Source organism: Apteryx mantelli, chromosome 1 (assembly GCF_036417845.1).
Source record: "Apteryx mantelli isolate bAptMan1 chromosome 1, bAptMan1.hap1, whole genome shotgun sequence".
In the NCBI taxonomy this organism is placed as follows: domain Eukaryota; kingdom Metazoa; phylum Chordata; class Aves; order Apterygiformes; family Apterygidae; genus Apteryx; species Apteryx mantelli.
In genome coordinates this window covers 168,304,005-168,321,832 of record NC_089978.1, presented here as the reverse complement: position 1 = coordinate 168,321,832, position 17,828 = coordinate 168,304,005, and the positions used below count along the sequence as shown (strand labels likewise).

At 42.2% G+C, this 17,828-nt stretch overlaps 3 protein-coding genes across 3 annotated transcripts; 1 reads left to right on the top strand and 2 right to left on the bottom strand.

The window, feature by feature from the left end:
* Positions 1-513: 513 nt before the first annotated feature.
* LOC106488332 (histone H2A.J-like) lies at positions 514-5,225 on the bottom strand. The gene is made up of 2 exons (XM_067311502.1): positions 4,780-5,225; positions 514-1,694 (listed from the first exon to the last, which is right to left on the bottom strand). Exons 1-2 carry the CDS (start codon positions 5,159-5,161, stop codon positions 1,666-1,668), a joined length of 411 nt encoding a protein of 136 aa, XP_067167603.1. The 5' UTR covers positions 5,162-5,225; the 3' UTR covers positions 514-1,665.
* A 218-nt stretch (positions 5,226-5,443) lies between these two features.
* On the top strand, positions 5,444-6,086 carry LOC106488343 (histone H2B 1/2/3/4/6). Its single transcript, XM_013947198.2, has one exon. The coding sequence runs from the start codon at positions 5,496-5,498 to the stop codon at positions 5,874-5,876; it is 381 nt and encodes a 126-aa protein (XP_013802652.1). The 5' UTR covers positions 5,444-5,495; the 3' UTR covers positions 5,877-6,086.
* A 1,021-nt stretch (positions 6,087-7,107) lies between these two features.
* Positions 7,108-8,043, bottom strand: LOC106488122 (histone H1.10). Its single transcript, XM_013946976.2, has one exon. The coding sequence runs from the start codon at positions 7,993-7,995 to the stop codon at positions 7,333-7,335; it is 663 nt and encodes a 220-aa protein (XP_013802430.2). The 5' UTR covers positions 7,996-8,043; the 3' UTR covers positions 7,108-7,332.
* Between the last annotated feature and the right edge of the window lie 9,785 nt (positions 8,044-17,828).

Genomic DNA, 17,828 nt, shown 5'->3' with positions numbered 1-17,828 from the left:
GCTCCCCCCGTCGGACCGCCCCCTCCCCGTCTCAGTCTCGCCCTTTGTTCCGTTCAGCCGCGAACGAGCCGCGCTTTCTTCGTCCTCGCGGAGACTCCTCTCGTGGCGCCTTCCCCCACCCCCTCCCGGCGCCGGGAGGGGGGCGCTTCTGCGCCCCCAGCGGCTTCGCGTCTGAGCGGAGCGAGTGGGCAGCGGGGGAGGCTCAGAACGGCCGGAGAGCTGTCGGCGGCGGGGCCCGGTGTGGGACATGCACGGCTCTGAGGCCGCGGCGGCTGCAGTTCCCCGGGCTGCACCTCCCTTCTCCCCCGCCTCTCCTGCCGCCGCCCGCCCTGCTGCGCGCACCGCGGGAGCCGGACTCGGCTTCGGCAGCCGCCGGCCGCTTCGTCCTTGTCACCGTGTTACGGCCTCTGGGATAGAAACACCCTCACTAGTGTGTACCTGACCCCAGCAGGCAGAAGGAAATATTATGGACATCATCAGAAAAAAAAAAAAAGTGTGGATAACACCTGAAAATGAATAGTATACATATAATTTTACTTCAAATGAAAAATACAGCAGAGTTTTTAGATTGTTCACGTTTTTGCTAATGAACCCAGAATACATTCTTTTTACAGTATGCTGAATTGTATTTATAAAATGGATAAATAAATAAGCGAAAAGAGTTAGGAATCCATTCTTGTAAATGCGTTAAGATTTTGTTTCATCTATTTTACACACTGACAATAAAGGTATAACTATTAAAATTCATGTTTCTTATATTGTTGATATTTTATACAATTTAAACATGCCTACCTTCTAAAATATTTGGTTCAATTTTTGAAGCTCAATCTATCCTACCCATTTGCTACACCCTGCATTGTGCAAATTTAATTTTCCTGTGTTTATGTACTTTGCAGTAATATTTTCCTCACCAAAAGGCTTCCATCGTTTTTTATATTTTTTCTTTCTTCTGCTGTTTATTTTCACACAAGTTTCATGTTTGAGAATGTTCAGTTCTTTTAACAAGTCCCTGGTTTACTTAAAAGCAAGTCCTAACAGAATTTCAGTTTACTTTTCTACAATAAAGGCTAGATTCTGTTTTGGAGTTTTGTTTTATACACATACACACACATATACATACAAATATATTGAAAATACATACATACATTAAATTATATATATAGTACACTTATGTGTGTATTTATCTGACTTAATTCCCAAATTTAATTTACAAAAGTTGAGCAAAATGTCCATTATATTCCTTGGCAACATATATTCCCCAAATTCAGGGAAAAATGTAACTGATGTTTTCATGTATTATATTACACTTGTCCAGAATGAATATCTTTTGCATGATTGTAATTATAAGTAGGCCTGTAAATTCCATTTTAATTCAAACTGTTATTTTAAACAACTTTAAGTGGAAGTATTGCCACTTAGTAGAGAAATACACATGACTTGGACTAGCAAAAGTACATTTAGTTTAGATTGCGTTCACTCTGTGACTGAACCGAATGAACTAATTGCCCCCCCCCCCCCCAAACTGCAATGTATGGCACAAGCAGAGCTGCCAGTCTGCTATCTAACATTATCATTTGACTCCACTGTTGGAAACATGCTTTGTTCTCCATACCTGAATTTCAGTGTCCAGACAAGCTTCCTGAAGCAGTGGAGTGCTAGAAGACTTTAAGCAATCTTCTGCTTTCTCAAGAATCCTAAAGCAATTACAGGAAACATTTTAATCCATGAGAATCATTAATTATTGATAGCTCTAAATGCAAGAATATTCTTGTGCAACTTTTCCTCCAGTAATATAACCACTGGAAGACTTTGAAAATCATTTCTTAAAGCATTTCAGCAGAACTTCTAAGTGATGTGGGCACTGAGACCAGTAGCTCACATTAATTACTGCAAACTTCCTTTCCCCAAAGCATGGAGCACCTTTGAAATACTTGAACATCATACTTCCTGGATAGCTGTCTTGAATATAGGTTGCTACAAGTGGCCATAGAAACAGTTCCCAATGGTTTTTGTTACTGACATTGTCACATTGTCAGTTCTCTCATGGATTTTTTTTTTTAAGCCAGAAACATTTTAAGTAGAAAGAAAACTTTGCTGCTGAATACAATTTCTAATGAAGTTGCTTTTGCTACAACTTCAGGACAGTAAATACCGGATCGAAATTTAGGACACCCCCACTCCCTCCCAAGTTCCAGGAACTACATTTTTGGTGAGTTTGGACACAGAGTACTAGGAGTAAAACAAGAAAAGAAACTTTGCAAATCTCTGTTTTTTTTTTTTGTTTTTTTTTTGTTTTAAACCCTAGCTTTCTCAGTGTGCTTCATTCAGGACTGTGCCCCAATTTTTTCCATTATACTAGCATTTTAAAGCAACATCTTCAGCTCAACTATACATGACAATATACTATTAATAAGAAAATATCAGCAGATCTTCCTATTAATATCACACACTTCTGCAAAGTTATGATAATTTTATTGAGAGCTTACATGATAATTTAAATTTAAATCTGTATCTCCTACAACAGGGATAATGATAATAATAATTTGCAAATTAGAAGACATGTAAGGTTATTTTTATACAATGCATCATTCCTAATATTGCAGACAAAGTAAAGGTGAAAAGGGGTGCAAAAATTTTTAATCTTATGTTTTATGTATGTTGTTCTAAAACTTTTGATATATAAACTGACATTACTGAGTAGTCCCTAAACATAACCAATCTGTAATGTTGTGGGGGTTTGCTTTTTTTATATATAGTGCATATTCTTGGGAAAGGGTATTGGAATCAAGTGATACAGCTAACTAAGGCACCGTATGATATGGATCTCCTCTTTACTATTATGTATGGGTTTTTTGCAAAAGAAAGAAATATTTATCTGTTGAAACTCACCTTCACTACATTCCTTCACATAGTACAGCTAGTCTGAAAGACAACAGTCTTCATAACCAAAAATTTGCCAGCGTTATCATCACCCAGTCCAGCTTGCCTTACAACTGTCTGATACAGAACATATTTACATTAAGTTTAGAGGCAACATCAGTGTCATGTCACCACAGGGTGACATCTGATAAAATCACTTGTAGCTAAGAATGAATACAAGGAATGCTAATAAATAGCAAAATTATCACAGAGCGTGAAACTCAAGTTACTGAAGCGAGCAGAGATGGAGTGAGTAAAATAAGTTCTTGGAAAGAGATCATGGAGAAAATCCTGAATTACAGGCTGGATAGAAGAATCCTGAGTGATGCGCTGGACTTACTTCTGCACTCAGAGAAGTGCAAGGGCCTCTCTGGCAGTGTTGACTGTCTCTGTTTGCAATACCTATGAGCTGGTTCAAGTCAAAATCCTACTCCTGGAGACAGAGGCTCTGAACTTTCTCTGGATTCCAGTGTTTTGATCCAGAGAATGGCTTCCTCGTATGCACATATGTGGGGAGATCTGTTCTTGATATTAGAGGTAGAACTGATGTGCGTGTTAAAATACAGCTTTTATATCATCATAGTTCAACAGGAAATACAAGTGCCAGAAGATAAGAAGTTGCTACTGCTAATGAGAAAGAAGCAGCATTGTGGCAACAGCACAGCACTAAATGCATCCATTTCTAAGCAAAACCATTAAACATAGGTGCTGTCACTATATCAGTCTATGTCTCTTCTCACTTGATCCCTCATGTCCTCCTTCAGCTGTGAGGGAAACTTACCTAAAAAGCCTTTCTGCTGCAGCCAGGGGGAAGGTCCAGGCCCAAAGCAGCCCTCCTTTTCCCCAGAGGACAGGCAGAGCAGAGGTGCTGAACACATAGGGGCTACAGGCCTCATTGTGTTGTGCCGCAGCCCCTGCCATCAGATAAAGCTCCCAAGAACAACATAACACGAGGCATCAGCTGGACAGTCTTTCTCACAGTACACAATATGACTCTAAAAGGTTTTAATAGTGTACTTTTGGGTGATGCTTGTGCCAACAGAGTAGATTAATTCAAATGATATTGCCCACTGTTAACTGATCTAACAGATAAGAATAGTTAGGCAGAGTTGGTCAATTTGAAAGACTGGCATATTCGAAAACCCCACTTAAAGTAAGACTATCAGTGCTGCTGAGAGTTTCTCTTGAATGGGAAGATGTTCATGCTTTACAGTGCTAGCCTGACTAGTTGAGGATCTAGATAAATACAGACTATTTCCCCTTAAGAATTCCTAGTTCCAGTTCTAAATAACACAAAATTCAGTAACAGGAGGGTTTTATATCTTCTAAAGAAAAACACAGACCTACAAAGACAGGTTTATTTATTTTTAGATGTAGCACCATATGACTGGGCATTCTCCTTATATTTCTTTTCATGCCATATACAGCTTTTTATATTTAATTTTTTAGTTAATCCTCCATGTTTAAGATGATAATTCCTGAAGTAGCCTTTAAAGTAAATCACGAAAACAACTGAAACATGAAGAACAAACAGTAACTTAGCAAACTTCTTACACAAGAATCACAAGAGCCATTAGATTAATGGAAAAAAAATTACAACGTTCCTTCTGTAAAAAAAGGAATTAGGAAATACCACACTGCTCTCAGGCAGAATTTTTAAGAAACATTGTAACTAAACACTGACTTAGCTCCTTATCAAAAACAAACACAACATGCACAAAAAACTTATAATCAAAGCACTTTTGCAAAGAAAGCAACTCAACTCTTTTTTGATCATGTGGGTGGCTCTGAAAAGAGCCTTTGGGTTATATGTTATGTTTCGAAAAAATCCAAACAGTTTTACTAGCTAAGTTTACTTGCTTTTAGCCTTATGGCTCTCAGTCTTCTTGGGCAGCAGCACCGCCTGGATGTTGGGCAGCACGCCGCCCTGCGCGATGGTGACCTTGCCCAGCAGCTTGTTGAGCTCCTCGTCGTTGCGGATGGCCAGCTGCAGGTGGCGCGGGATGATGCGCGTCTTCTTGTTGTCGCGCGCCGCGTTGCCCGCCAGCTCCAGGATCTCGGCCGTCAGGTACTCCAGCACGGCCGCCATATAGACAGGGGCTCCAGCTCCCACTCGTTCCGCATAGTTTCCTTTCCGGAGCAGCCGGTGTACACGGCCCACGGGGAACTGCAGCCCGGCCCGCGACGAGCGCGACTTGGCTTTGGCCCTTACTTTGCCTCCCTGTTTCCCACGACCCGACATCCCGGCTCTGCTGCGAAAACACCACCACCTCTCCAAAAAAAAAAAAAAAACCAGAGACTCGTAATGACGCAAAGACTCTTCCTCTTTTATCCCTTCCCTGGGCGGGATTGGCTCTTAACGATTGGCTAAAAGCAGTCATTGTTAGCTCAGCCAATGAGAAGGCGGATCTTATTTGGTCCAATCGCGGACAATGACTCGCCTCCCCACAATAGTGTCCAATCAAATTGTACAATCTGGAGCCCTTGTATTTGCATAACGGCCCTATAAATAAAGGGCACAGCGGCCATTTTAGCTGTTGTTCGTGTTGATTGATCTTAAGAAAAGCGTTGTTAAAATGCCTGAACCGGCGAAGTCTGCACCCGCGCCCAAGAAAGGCTCCAAGAAGGCAGTGACCAAGACGCAGAAGAAGGGCGACAAGAAGCGCAAGAAGAGCCGCAAGGAGAGCTACTCGATCTATGTGTACAAGGTGCTGAAGCAGGTGCACCCGGACACGGGCATCTCGTCCAAGGCCATGGGCATCATGAACTCCTTTGTCAACGATATTTTCGAGCGCATCGCTGGCGAGGCGTCGCGCCTGGCTCACTACAACAAACGCTCCACCATCACGTCGCGGGAGATCCAGACCGCCGTGCGGCTGCTGCTGCCCGGTGAGCTGGCCAAGCATGCCGTCTCCGAGGGCACCAAGGCTGTCACCAAGTACACCAGCTCTAAGTAGAGCGTCCTGGACCGTCAGTTTTAACCCAAAGGCTCTTTTAAGAGCCACCCACGTGCTTCTTGAAAGAGCTTTAACACGTGTGTATACGGATCATTTCAGAGCGTGAACATACAGTCACAAATATTTTCAAATGCGCTTTTTAAATCGGTTCTTCAGAGTTTGTGCTGAGTAAAATCTCAAAGACGGTGAAATAAAGCAAATTCAAAGGTGCCTATTAAGTTACTTTATAGCTGTGTTCTGTCAAATGCTCCTTTATCTCTTCCAAGAAACATGAATACGACCTTTAAGCTTGATTTGGAATAGAGTGCACTAAGCACTAATTACTGCTAACTGGATCATTAGGAAGAAATTTCCCAAGCTCTTAACAGCACTTATTCACTCTCCTCTCTTAAAAAAAGTAGGGAAAAGAATATAAAGGACCGTGATAATGTTTTGCTAAGTGATCCCGGGATGCTGTAGGCTTAAAAAGTTTTTTCCTTCCGTACGAGAGGACAGGAGTTAGCCTAATAGATTGCGTGACACGGCGCAGAACACTAGGAGGAGCGACAACACCGCTAACACACGGTAGAGGCTCTGGGAGGACGAACCTGCCCGGGGATGTGATGCCGGGATCGCCGCAGCCGGCGCCGGCAGCGCGCGGTGTCCCGGCGGGGAGCGCGGGCTTTTCGAAATTTCTCAGTCGCCCAATAAGCAGCTCTGGTCTCCCCTATCAGCCAATCAGACCTGGCCGAAGGCAGGGCGCCCCGGCCCCGGTGCTCCCGAGCACTCCGCCGTCCGCTGCGAGCGGACGCCGAGACCCGGGCGCACAGCATTCCGCACCGGCGGGTCCTGAACGCGGGCCGCAAGAGCTCCTGATGCTGGCGCTTCCCTAAAACCAGGCCGGCAAGGTGAGGAAGAGCACTATTGGTAGCTCCGCCCGCCTACCGCCCCGGCAAACTCGTTCTCTAACAGCAGATCTGTGAAGTCACGCAGAAATTAGGAACTGCCCAGCGGTCCCCTGACAGCGCTGCCGGAGCGGAAAGGTCATCTCCAAGGACGCGGCGGAGCCGTGCTGAGAGTTTGCAGCTACGGGGGCTAAAGGGTGTGGCAATCGCACACAGGCTGTTAGGAACCGCACTAGTTAAAGCACCACAAGGAACCTGTACGCCCCAACGCGTCACGAGCCCCCCCCCCACCCCGTCAGTCCCTTTAACAAATGCACCCTTTTGCGGGGCTCAGAAAAAGAAAGCAATTTCCCAGGGAATGTAAACTTTATTTTTCCAAGTCCTAACGTAACGACGGCCAGAAGTTCAGCGTCCCATCCGCTGCACAGACCAACGTCCCACACGGATAGTGGTGTGTGGTTAGCTCCGCTGCAGGCGCGGAGTTCGGTGACGGAGCGTATCAGCCCTTTTTCGGACGGTTGTGGGTGGCTCTTAAAAGAGCCGTTGGGTTTAAGTACTTCCACTTCAACACTTCACTTTTTGGGGGCCGCCTTCTTCGCCTTGGCCGCTTTGGGCTTGGTCGCCTTGGGCTTGGCAGCCTTGGGCGCAACCTTTTTCGCCTTGGCCGGGCTCTTCGCTGCCTTCTTGGGCTTTGCAGCCTTGGCAGCCTTCTTGGGGCTCTTGGTCGCTTTCTTGGCAGCAGCAGCCGCCGGCTTCTTCGCTTTCTTGGGGCTCTTCTTCACCGCCGCCGCCGCCGCTTTCCTGGGCTTCTTGGCGGCGCTCGCGGGTTTCTTGGCCACGGGCTTCTTGGGCTTGGCTGCCGCTGTGCGCTTCTTCGGGGCTTTTTCTTTCGTTTCGCCAGGCTTTTTGTTAAGCCGAAAAGAGCCGGAGGCGCCGGTACCCTTGGTCTGCACCAGGGTGCCCTTGCTGACGAGGCTCTTGAGCCCCAGCTTGATGCGGCTGTTGTTCTTCTCCACGTCGTAGCCACCAGCAGCCAGCGCCTTCTTGAGCGCCGCCAACGAGAGCCCCTTGCGCTCCTTGGAGGCGGACACGGCCTTGGTGATCAGCTCGGTGACGCTGGGGCCCGAGGGCTTGCGGGCTTTGGAGCCGCCCGCCGCCTTCTTCGGCTTCTTGGCGGCGGCTTTGGCGCCGGGAGCCGCGACCGCGGGCGCGGCGACGGGAGCGGTCTCCGACATCGCGGCAGAGACTTCTTCCTAATCAAAAGAAAGTAATTGGGCTACAGTAACCCCGATGCCTGAATTTATAGCGAAGCGGTGATCTGTGATTGGTGCTTTGCAGAGCCCGCCTAACTGTTAGCCAGGAAGAGCTTTTCGTCCTCTCAGTTTGTGTTTCTTCGGAGTTATAAATTCACACTTTTTGTAAAATATTTGCCACGAAATCACCCCGTTTCTTAGGGCAGTAAAGTCAAGACCGTGGAGTTTCATTCGGGGGAGTTTCCCCGTACAGGGATGTAAGATGAGTGAAAAAAGATGTGTTTAACCTCGCGTCCTGAAGCTACGGAGAGCCCGGGAACGGCTAACTTTTGTTTTTCCTTCTAAATTAAAAACCAACCCTTAGTTAAAAAACCTCCCCCGTAATGAAATCTCGTTCTTTAGGGGGTTTTCTCCAGATTAGAATAGAAACTGAGGGGACAGCTTCATTATTTTTGCCGTAAATTGATTTCAAAGAGAAGGAAGTAACACAATTTCATGGCTGAGCTTTGAATATGGATAAAGAATCGGCTCCCTTAACCATATCTTTAACTATTAAGGATAGAGTATTTCTACTGAATTTCGTGTTTTGGGAAAGTAAGAGACCTTCAAAGGAATATGTATACTGTCGAAATGTATCTGGAAACTGTCACGACTCTGCATTTTTGGTGGTGTTCTGTAAGTGAAAAGCAGTATTCTGATATTTTTTGAAATAGTTTCTGTTTATAAGAAGTAGCTGTCAATGCCTAGATAATGCATATAAATGCCGGATAAACTGCTATTTTAATGCTTTATTAGTTAAAATAATGTATACGACTATTCTTTTTTTAGGACTGGTAGCAAGTCAGAAGCAGATTTATAGAGAAATAAAAAGTCACACAGATATAGAATGTATATCATATACTTCTTAAACATTAATGGAGTCAGCTGGAATCTTACTTCTACCCAGATAAATTCAGTAATACAGAAATCTGTCTTCTCTGAATAGAAATGCTTCAGACTAAATGTTATTTACCTATATTTAGACACAGTTTATTTTGTACATAGGCTTCATAAAACATGCCATTCTCTTCTTTAAAGGAAAAGAAAAACACTCCTCAGTTTAAGTGTACAATCGAAACCTTAGAATATTGAAATCATTTTTAGACAATGTTCATAGATCAGAATCATCTTTAATTATCATAATCCTATTTAATTATCAATTCTCATAAAGTTACAAAAAAAATGAATTCCGTTTTTTTTAAGAGCAGCTACAAATTGCTTATATTGATTTTGGATTTAATCAGAACATAAAGGTCTCGACTAGCATGTAGAAAGCAGCCAGAAATTTGTTCCTAGATTGAAAAAACAAATCGAGCCCAAATTTTATATTCTGCCCCTGTACTTTGTGAACACTTGTAATGCAAAAACTCCATGGGCTGTTTCAGCAGAAAAGTGTCTCATCTGGCATACGTGAATTTGAGATACTAGAATAAAGTAACATTTTACAAAAGGCCCTTGCATGGAGCTTTATTTATTAAATGTTGAAGACACAATGAAGTTATTTTTGATAGTAAATAGTCTTGACTGAAATGAGATATGTTAAAACAGCAAGGATAAAAACAATGAACTATCACCTTCTGAGATTCCCATGTAGTTATGTTTTTATTCTATTGTGTTTTCATGCATGCAAACTAATAAATAAATTGAAGGGGAGAAAGAGAGGAAGCAAAAAAAAAACAGAGAAAGGGAAAATTTAGACTCTTTAGTACATCACAGTGAAAGGCAGACTGAAGAGCATGCTAAAGGTCTATGGATTCTACTGTGCTTCTTGTGTGAACTTGATGTAGACCCCACATTTAAAAAAAGGAAAAAAAAAAAGAGCCAATCCAAAGAGTTTGAGTGCTGAGTTTGAAAATCCAAATGAAAAGTAAGAATATAGTTCTGAGAGGTTAAAAAAAATTTTTTTTTACTGGTAGCAAGAGGAGAGCATTATGCTTATATTCCAGATTTACTGGACTGAAATGGCCATAAAGCAGAACCAGACCATGTATGATATAAAAGACAGATCTGGGAAGAGTTGTCATGTATCTGTGTCTGTTTAATGTAACATACATTATTCTGGGCATGAGGGTTGAAAGATGCTTTATGTGCCTTAATCCATAGCTTTGACAATTTAGTGTTAGATCTTTGTAAATCTGTTTTATTATAACTGGTCAGGAAACTGGAAGCAGCTGAGAGTGGATGGTAACTTCTGATGCAAGATCAGGGCTGCAAACCCAGGGACAGGCCCTCTTCTCAAGCAACAGCTTCATCTGCCAGGTCTACACTTTTGAAGAAAATTCCCTTCAAGCCTTCTCTTTGTAAATCTGTTCTCAGTGCACCAAGAGAAGAGGTTTCCTTCCTTTCCCCCATAATTAGACTGTAGATTGGAGGACAACACAGGAGGCAGAAGGAGGTGGTAGAACATGTCCTACTTGGGAGAAGCTGTAAGGAGTTGCTGTCACTTGAAATACACGGCACATAGGGATTGCTATCCTTACTCCATGACAATTTTTGAAGGAGCAATATCATCTCAGTTTTTTGAAAGGAAAGCAGATGAGGAAGTTCCTGACCTGGTGATCTCGAGGACTTCAGACATCTTTTCAGAGGGTGCTTGAAGAGCAGAATTTAGGACTTTTAGTTCTAGCCTTCATCTTCATGTCTTTAAACAGCTCTCTGCTCCACATGCTGACTATTTTTGGTTGCCCTTATGAAGTACACTTAAAGATTTGGCAGTTGGCTTCCAACATTAAGTATCAGGATATTTTATCACCCCTATTTTCTATCAAATCTGCCCTAATCTGCCCAGTGCAGATTATTACTGTCCGATGTCTATGTGATGAGAATTTCCCTGGTCTTACTACCATTTCAGATAGAAGAAAGATTAGCAACAGGCAATTATTATTATTGTTTTTAATGAGAGGGCCTTTAGAAACATGAGATGAGGTGAGAAAGTATGGCTATATTATGGGTATATTACTCCCCCAGATCCAGAATTGAAATGCTCTTGTTAATCAGAAAAAACAAAGCTTGTCAACATCTCTTAACAATTTTCGAGTTTAAATTTCTGTAAACAACTGCTAAATGTAACACTGGACCAAAATAATAATGCTTATTTTTTAGAGAGACCAATCACAATGCACTTTACAAACAACAATGATATTGCCCTGGCTGTTTTACCAGTAAGAGAAAAAGACAAGGCAAAGAAATCATCCCACAACTTAATTTAGCAAGTCAAGAACAGAGTAAAGAACAGAAAACAGGTTTGCAACCTGACAAAGAAACGTTCTTATCACCCAATAACATTGCTTAAAACAATTTTTTTTAAGAGTGAACTGATAGTCAGTTTGGTTTGCAGTTTCCCTGTGAAGACACAGGTATTTAAATATGGCTCGTTCTATGCTAATCTTCAACCAAACAGTAAAGATTGAAAGTTCTCCTGGTTTTGGCTTCTAAGTATGCTGTCCCACTGTAAACTCCATTTACTTGTCTCTTACTTAGCAGCTCAAACCATTCTCATATGTCTCCTCAAAGTGCATGGCCTTACTTCCCCAAAATGGAACAGCAGATCCATGTATAATCACACAAGATGTCCCGAATTACTTCTTTGCCTGGCAATATGGGTGCTAGTGAAGATTATATAAAGTCCTACAAGATGCCAGTGAAGACTCAGTTCCTATGCAAGGGTCTTCAAAACAAAATTCTTGACCTGTAACATAAGAAGCCATTCTTAAAATTGTGTAATTAAGAAAAACATATATATATATATATATATATATATTTTCTTATGAGGACAGAGGCTTCACACTGAGGAGAAACAGCTAGAGGCCAATGAGACAGACTGCAGGATGAGAACAATCCAAAAAAGCTGATTAACCAAACTGAATTGAAAACCTACACTCATTTAATGACATTTACTGTTGTTAGCATGATGAAGGCCCAGAGAAATTATGGATTCTACAGTGAAGCAGCCTTTCTTTATGAGAAAGGATGATTTTACTGACATTCAGGTGACCACTCTTAGTAATAATAATAACGATAATATTAATGGGGGGAAAAATGCACAATGGGATCCAAAGACATTAGTCAAGGCTCTGGCATTCTACAATTGTATTGAAAAAGTTGATTCAGCAATTGCAAAAAATTATATTCTATTATATATATTCTAAGGAATACATTATATTCTAAGGAAGAGATAAGATGTCATGGGACTATAAATAATAAAGAAATCAGTATCCTTTTAGACTATATACTTTAACTGTTATGACAGAAACGTACCACCAAGTTTCATGGTTCAGCATGAGGGCGTCACAGCCTTTCTTTGTTTAGAAGAGATATCTTGCCATCTAACCTAGTACCTAAAGAGACAGGAAAGTTTAGAAGCTTGAGAAAAAGCAGTTTCAGTTTTCTCAAAGCCAAGAAATATAGTTTTGAAGATATGCAAGAAAAATGTCACCCGTACTGGAATCATCTAATGCTGCAGCCCAAACACCAAGACAGAAACACTGAGGTCCATCTGTGGCAAAACAGATATAACAATGTACTTTTGCAGGTATGAAGTGGGTGGGTAGCCAGTGATGCCTTTCTTCAACACATGCACACTGCCACAGCAATATATTTCAATCCTGAGCTTAGGAACAATTCTGATAACTGCTACATTCAAAGCAGGACAAAAAAGGCTTCTCATTCTTGCCAGTCTTGCCAGTCAAAGTTGAGAGCTGAAATTTTTCGTATTTTCCCAGGTTCAGCCAACCAGGATTGCTGCCAGTGACGTCAAGAACACAGTGATGAGAAGAACAGTGATTTTGAAATTTCAGTGATTAAGAATTACAGAATCTCTGAGAACCAAAGGCACATCTGGAGATCATCTAGTCCAACCCCCTGCTCAAAGCAGGATTAATACAGCAGCCTCCTCAGGCCTGTGTCCAGTTGGGCTTTGAATGACTCCAAGGATGGAGAGGCAACAAACTCTGTGGGCAATCTGTTCTGGTGTTTAACCAACCTTACAATAAAAAAAAGTTTTTTTCTTGTTTCAGTTTCAGTTTCAGTTTGTGCCCATTGCTTCTTGTCATGTCACTGGGCCCTATAGGGAAAGGTCTAGCTCCATCTTCTTTACCCCCTCTCCCCACCATCAATTATTTATTATACACATTGATAAGATCCCCCGGAGTCTTCTCTGCTCCAAGCTAAACAGTCTCAGCTTTCTCAGCCTCTCCTTGTATGTCAGATGCTCCAGTCCCTTACTCATCTTCATGGCTCTCTGGTGGACTCCCTCCAGTACGTCCATGTCTCTCTTGTACTGGGGAGCCCAGGACTGGACCCAGCACTCCAGATGTGGTCTCACCAGGATTGAGTAGAGGGGAAGGATCACCTCTCTCAATATTATTTTGCAACCAGTACTTTTCCACATTAATCTGTGAAACTCGTGCACAGACTAATGCTGAACGGCACTCCTGCCACTTTTTTTTTTTTTTTTTTTAAGCTTAATGGTTAAATGAAGCCAGTTTCAAAAAAGACTGTTGCCTCTCACACAGTCCTTAGCTTCAAGGCTTGTCAAGACCAGTTTGAGCTACTCTGAACTGTCCGAATGATAATGTTGATAATGACTGTAGGACCTGCAAAAGCTTTTAGGAGCCTTAGCAAAAGTGCCACTTAAAAAAAAAAAAAAAAAAAAGAAAAAAAGAAAGCTTTGTACTGGGAATGAACAAAAGATTGGTACATGGAAGCAAATAACTGAGAACAAAAAGGTGATCGGGGTGTCGGGATGTCTAATCAAGGTCTGATAGATTCTTGCCTATGAATAGGTAAAGAAAAAACAGCCACACCCCAATCTATGGAGAGGTGACTCCCCTGTGTACAGCAATTTTTTGTTAACCAGGAGGGCAATATCATTTGCTAACCAGCAAAAATGCAGGACTGTATCATTTCAGGACTGAGCCTCAAAATTTCCGTGTCTGTCTGGAACATGACAGCCCAAAGCATCAAATTATCCCTTCTGACCTCTGAACCCATTTGGAAAAAGGACTTTTGTATAACCAAGTGTTTTTACTTCTCTCCACCCATCCCTAGGACTGAACAATATTATGTTTCTATTATTACTACTATTGCTGCTGCTGCTGCTGCTGCTGCCGCTGCTGCTATACCATGTAGGAATCCTAGTTATGAGCAGGATTTTGTTCTGCTGGGTTATGTAGACTATAAACTTCTTGTTTTCAACTGAAGCAAAAGAGGCAGATGGTAAATACAGAAAGACAAAGAAATACCAGGTACCAACATGCAAGATGGGAAATTTAACCTTATCTGTAACTCTTGCTAAATATCTGGAAAAATTGTAATATGGCATCTGAACCTATGTCTGACTGCTGTCTGTTTTCCCAGGTGTATTAATGAACAGTCAACTGCTTTGTCTTTTTTATGAATCAGACTGCAAATACTAATCCAGTCAGACACTGAAATTGAAACTAGGTCATCCACGCAGGAACTGTAAGTCATATCCCTTCTGTGGCACTCAGGATGTACATGTCCTTAGATGCTATTTCCTAAGCAACCAAAGGTAGTTTCAGACCTTCATGTGGAGTGACAGGAAACAGGATGCTGAAAACTCACTTGAAAAAAGATAATACTCAGTAGACTCAGCTCTGCATCCAACATATGTAGCCACTCAGTTACTCTTAACATATCTGAAGATCGTGAGTGAGAGCTAAACACAAAGTAAGGTGTTTGGTGGTGCAGATTTATGCATTTCTTTCATTTATGGACTCAGCACATGCTGAGAAAAGAATGCCTTACTGATATCGAGCTCTCCTAATTACCAACTCAGGCAAATTAAAATCAGGTATGAACAAAAACACATATTTACAGCACTCAAAACAAACAATTGTTTTTCAGACATAGGTGAAGAAACTTATATCATGCTTAACTGGCTTATTCCAACATTAAATTTAAAAAGATTCTCATTAATGGATAATATGTTTAACTGTAGCTGAATGATATGCTGCAGATTTTCCCTCCATTTCATTTCATTTTAGGAGCTCTCACAAGTATAGAAAAATATTAGAAATGAAACTACTAATCAGGGGAACTTGGTCTAGCACAACACACACACACAGAGGGTATAAAGTTATATTTGAACGTTTGTGATTGTCAACTATCAGATTAAAGTGGTGTGTCACACAGAGTTCTGCAACGGTCAGTCCCAGCTCTGGCATAATTTTATTAGTGATCTGAATTACATAATACAGAGTACATCTATAAGTGTTATGGGTGTCAACAAGCTAAGAAATGCCAAAATGATGTAGGACAATTATGAACTGAAAAATGCATTATAAATTCCTTATAAATTGGTGATATTTTCTTTAAAAAAGTGGAAGGTACTTCACTAAAAAAGAACTATATTAGTTTTATAAATATAGGACAGTAATAGTCGGCTATGTAGCACTTGAGTAGATCTGGATCTTCCAGTTAGTTACAGTTCTAGGTTGACAATGAATCAATAATATTATGTTACTGGTTATGAAGGAGGGGACACTTGTAACAATCCAGCCTGCAAGACAGGTGGAGATCTTCCACTCTAATCAGGACTGTCATAGTCTCACTTGGAGTTTTATGCCTAGTTTTGAGTACCAGACTTCAAGTAGTAAGATCTATAAAATAATAATACACAAAGGAGAGCAACAGTATTTATCAGAGAGGTCTAGGAAACATTCTCTAATGGAAAAGCATACACAGTTCTAGTTGTCTGACTTAAAGAGAAGGATGAAAAAAATTAGGTTGCTTCTCAAATATTTAAGAAACAAAGGGTAATGGAGTAATTTGTCCTCAGTATCCATAGTGGTAAAGATAAGAAGTAATGCCCTTCATTACAGCAAATTAGACATTAGGAAAAGTTTTCTAATATAGAGTAGACTGATATACTGGAAAATGTTACTTGGGAAGATTGTGGGGTCTCCAAGGCTCAGTCATACTGAGCAACTATCAGGAATAAAATGGATACAGCTGACTCTTTCCTGATGATGGATGGAGGAACCAACAAAAAATAGCTCATGTCTAGGTGCTGGTAGTTATCACAGAACTACAGATCAGAGAGACTCTACGTGGACAAGAGGTGAGTGCTGGGTGCAACACACCTGCATTTTTAGGTTCTTGACACCGTCTTCCACAGCATTCTCATTTGGGAGCTGGGGAAGTATGGGCAGAATCAACAGGCTGTTAGGTGAGTCGAAAATTGGCTGCCTCACAGGGCTCAAAGGGCTGCAATTAATAACTTAACATCTGGATGGCACTCAGTAAAGAGAAGAGTGCCCCAGGGCTTAATACCAGAATTGATATTATTCTGTTTTTTTCAGTAACAAGCTGGATGATAAGACAGAATGTACCCTTGGCAGATTCGTGAATGATACTAAGTTAGGAAGGGTAGATAAGGCCAAATGTTAGATGTTAAATTCAGAGGGACTTTAACAAACTTGAGAGGGTGGCTGCCTACCTCCTGAAAGAGCTGTTGGCCTTTCTGTATGAAGTCCCTGCGGATTTGGCCCAAGAATTGCTAATACTCTGTCCCATCCTCTATATGAGCTGATCATCGTTGGTCTTTCCTAACAGCTGAGACCTTAAAGGGGAGCCTGAAGCTGTCTCCAGACCCAAATATTAAATAAAATCCTGTAAGCCACTAGGGCTGAGTCCTTCCATCCAAAACATTACAGAAACAAAGACAAGCACAGCAGCAGTGTCTGGACACACCAACACAATGTGCAGCACCATTTTCCAGACTCAGCTTCCTCCAGGCACACACAGTCCAAAACAAAATTAAATATATTCCTAAGGAATACCTACAGAAAATTCATTATGTGGAAGATTACGTCCCAGAGAGATTGCTGGGACAAGACAGGACCTCAGCTGTACTCACAAAGCTAAGGGACTTGGCACAGTTCAACAGGAAAGCTTGTTGTCCAATGAAGTTCTGGAGGAGCACAGATAAGAGGTGGAGCTGATCAGTCTCTGTGGTGTGGGAACCACGCTGACAATGTTTTCTTGATATGTCTTTCCAGCCTAATCAATGTCCAGTGTATCAGGAGACCTGTGCTGCTTTAAGTGCCAGTCTAGAAAGCAGAGTAAACATTTAAGAAAAGTGCTGAGAGAACATTTAGATCAAGTGTTGGCTGTGGTTGCTGAGTTGCTGATTTGCTTTCTGCTACCCCTTACCAAAATCCAGGACTAGCATGGCATGCTACAAAGCTCTGATCTCCGTGGGTTGTCCCACTGCTGGAGAGCAATCTGGAGTGTCTGTTGCAGAGGTCTGGCTGGGTTTGTCCATTCCTGGTCTTCCCAGGGGAGGCCCAGAGCTCAGGCAGCTTCGACAATATGGATGGGTCACTTCTGCCCCCAGTCTCATCATGTTGCCCTCTCTCTTCTCTCCCATGTCCTAGAACAGCTCCACATGAGCAACTGGGTGTATTAGTTTATTCCTGACACCACAAGCCTAGTCTCAGCAGTCCTCTAGCCTTTGCTCGCAGACCACCAGCTATTCAGTGAGCCTGCCCAGCCCCCTGCTCTTGCCTGTGGAGCAGTTTGTAGATGGGGGAACCACCAGACTGCAATTGGAAGCCACAGCTGGATGTTTCCTAAGACTGATGACATGAGAAAGGGAGACCCATGTATCTTAGCAACCTTGCAGCTTGTGCATGGTTGGATGTGGACAGGGCCAGTGCTAGCCTTCCCCTCCAAGGCAGAGTGGGAGAAACCACACTCAGTACTCCAGAGTCACACCAGGGTGGCCCAGAACAACTGTCCTGAAAGCTGTT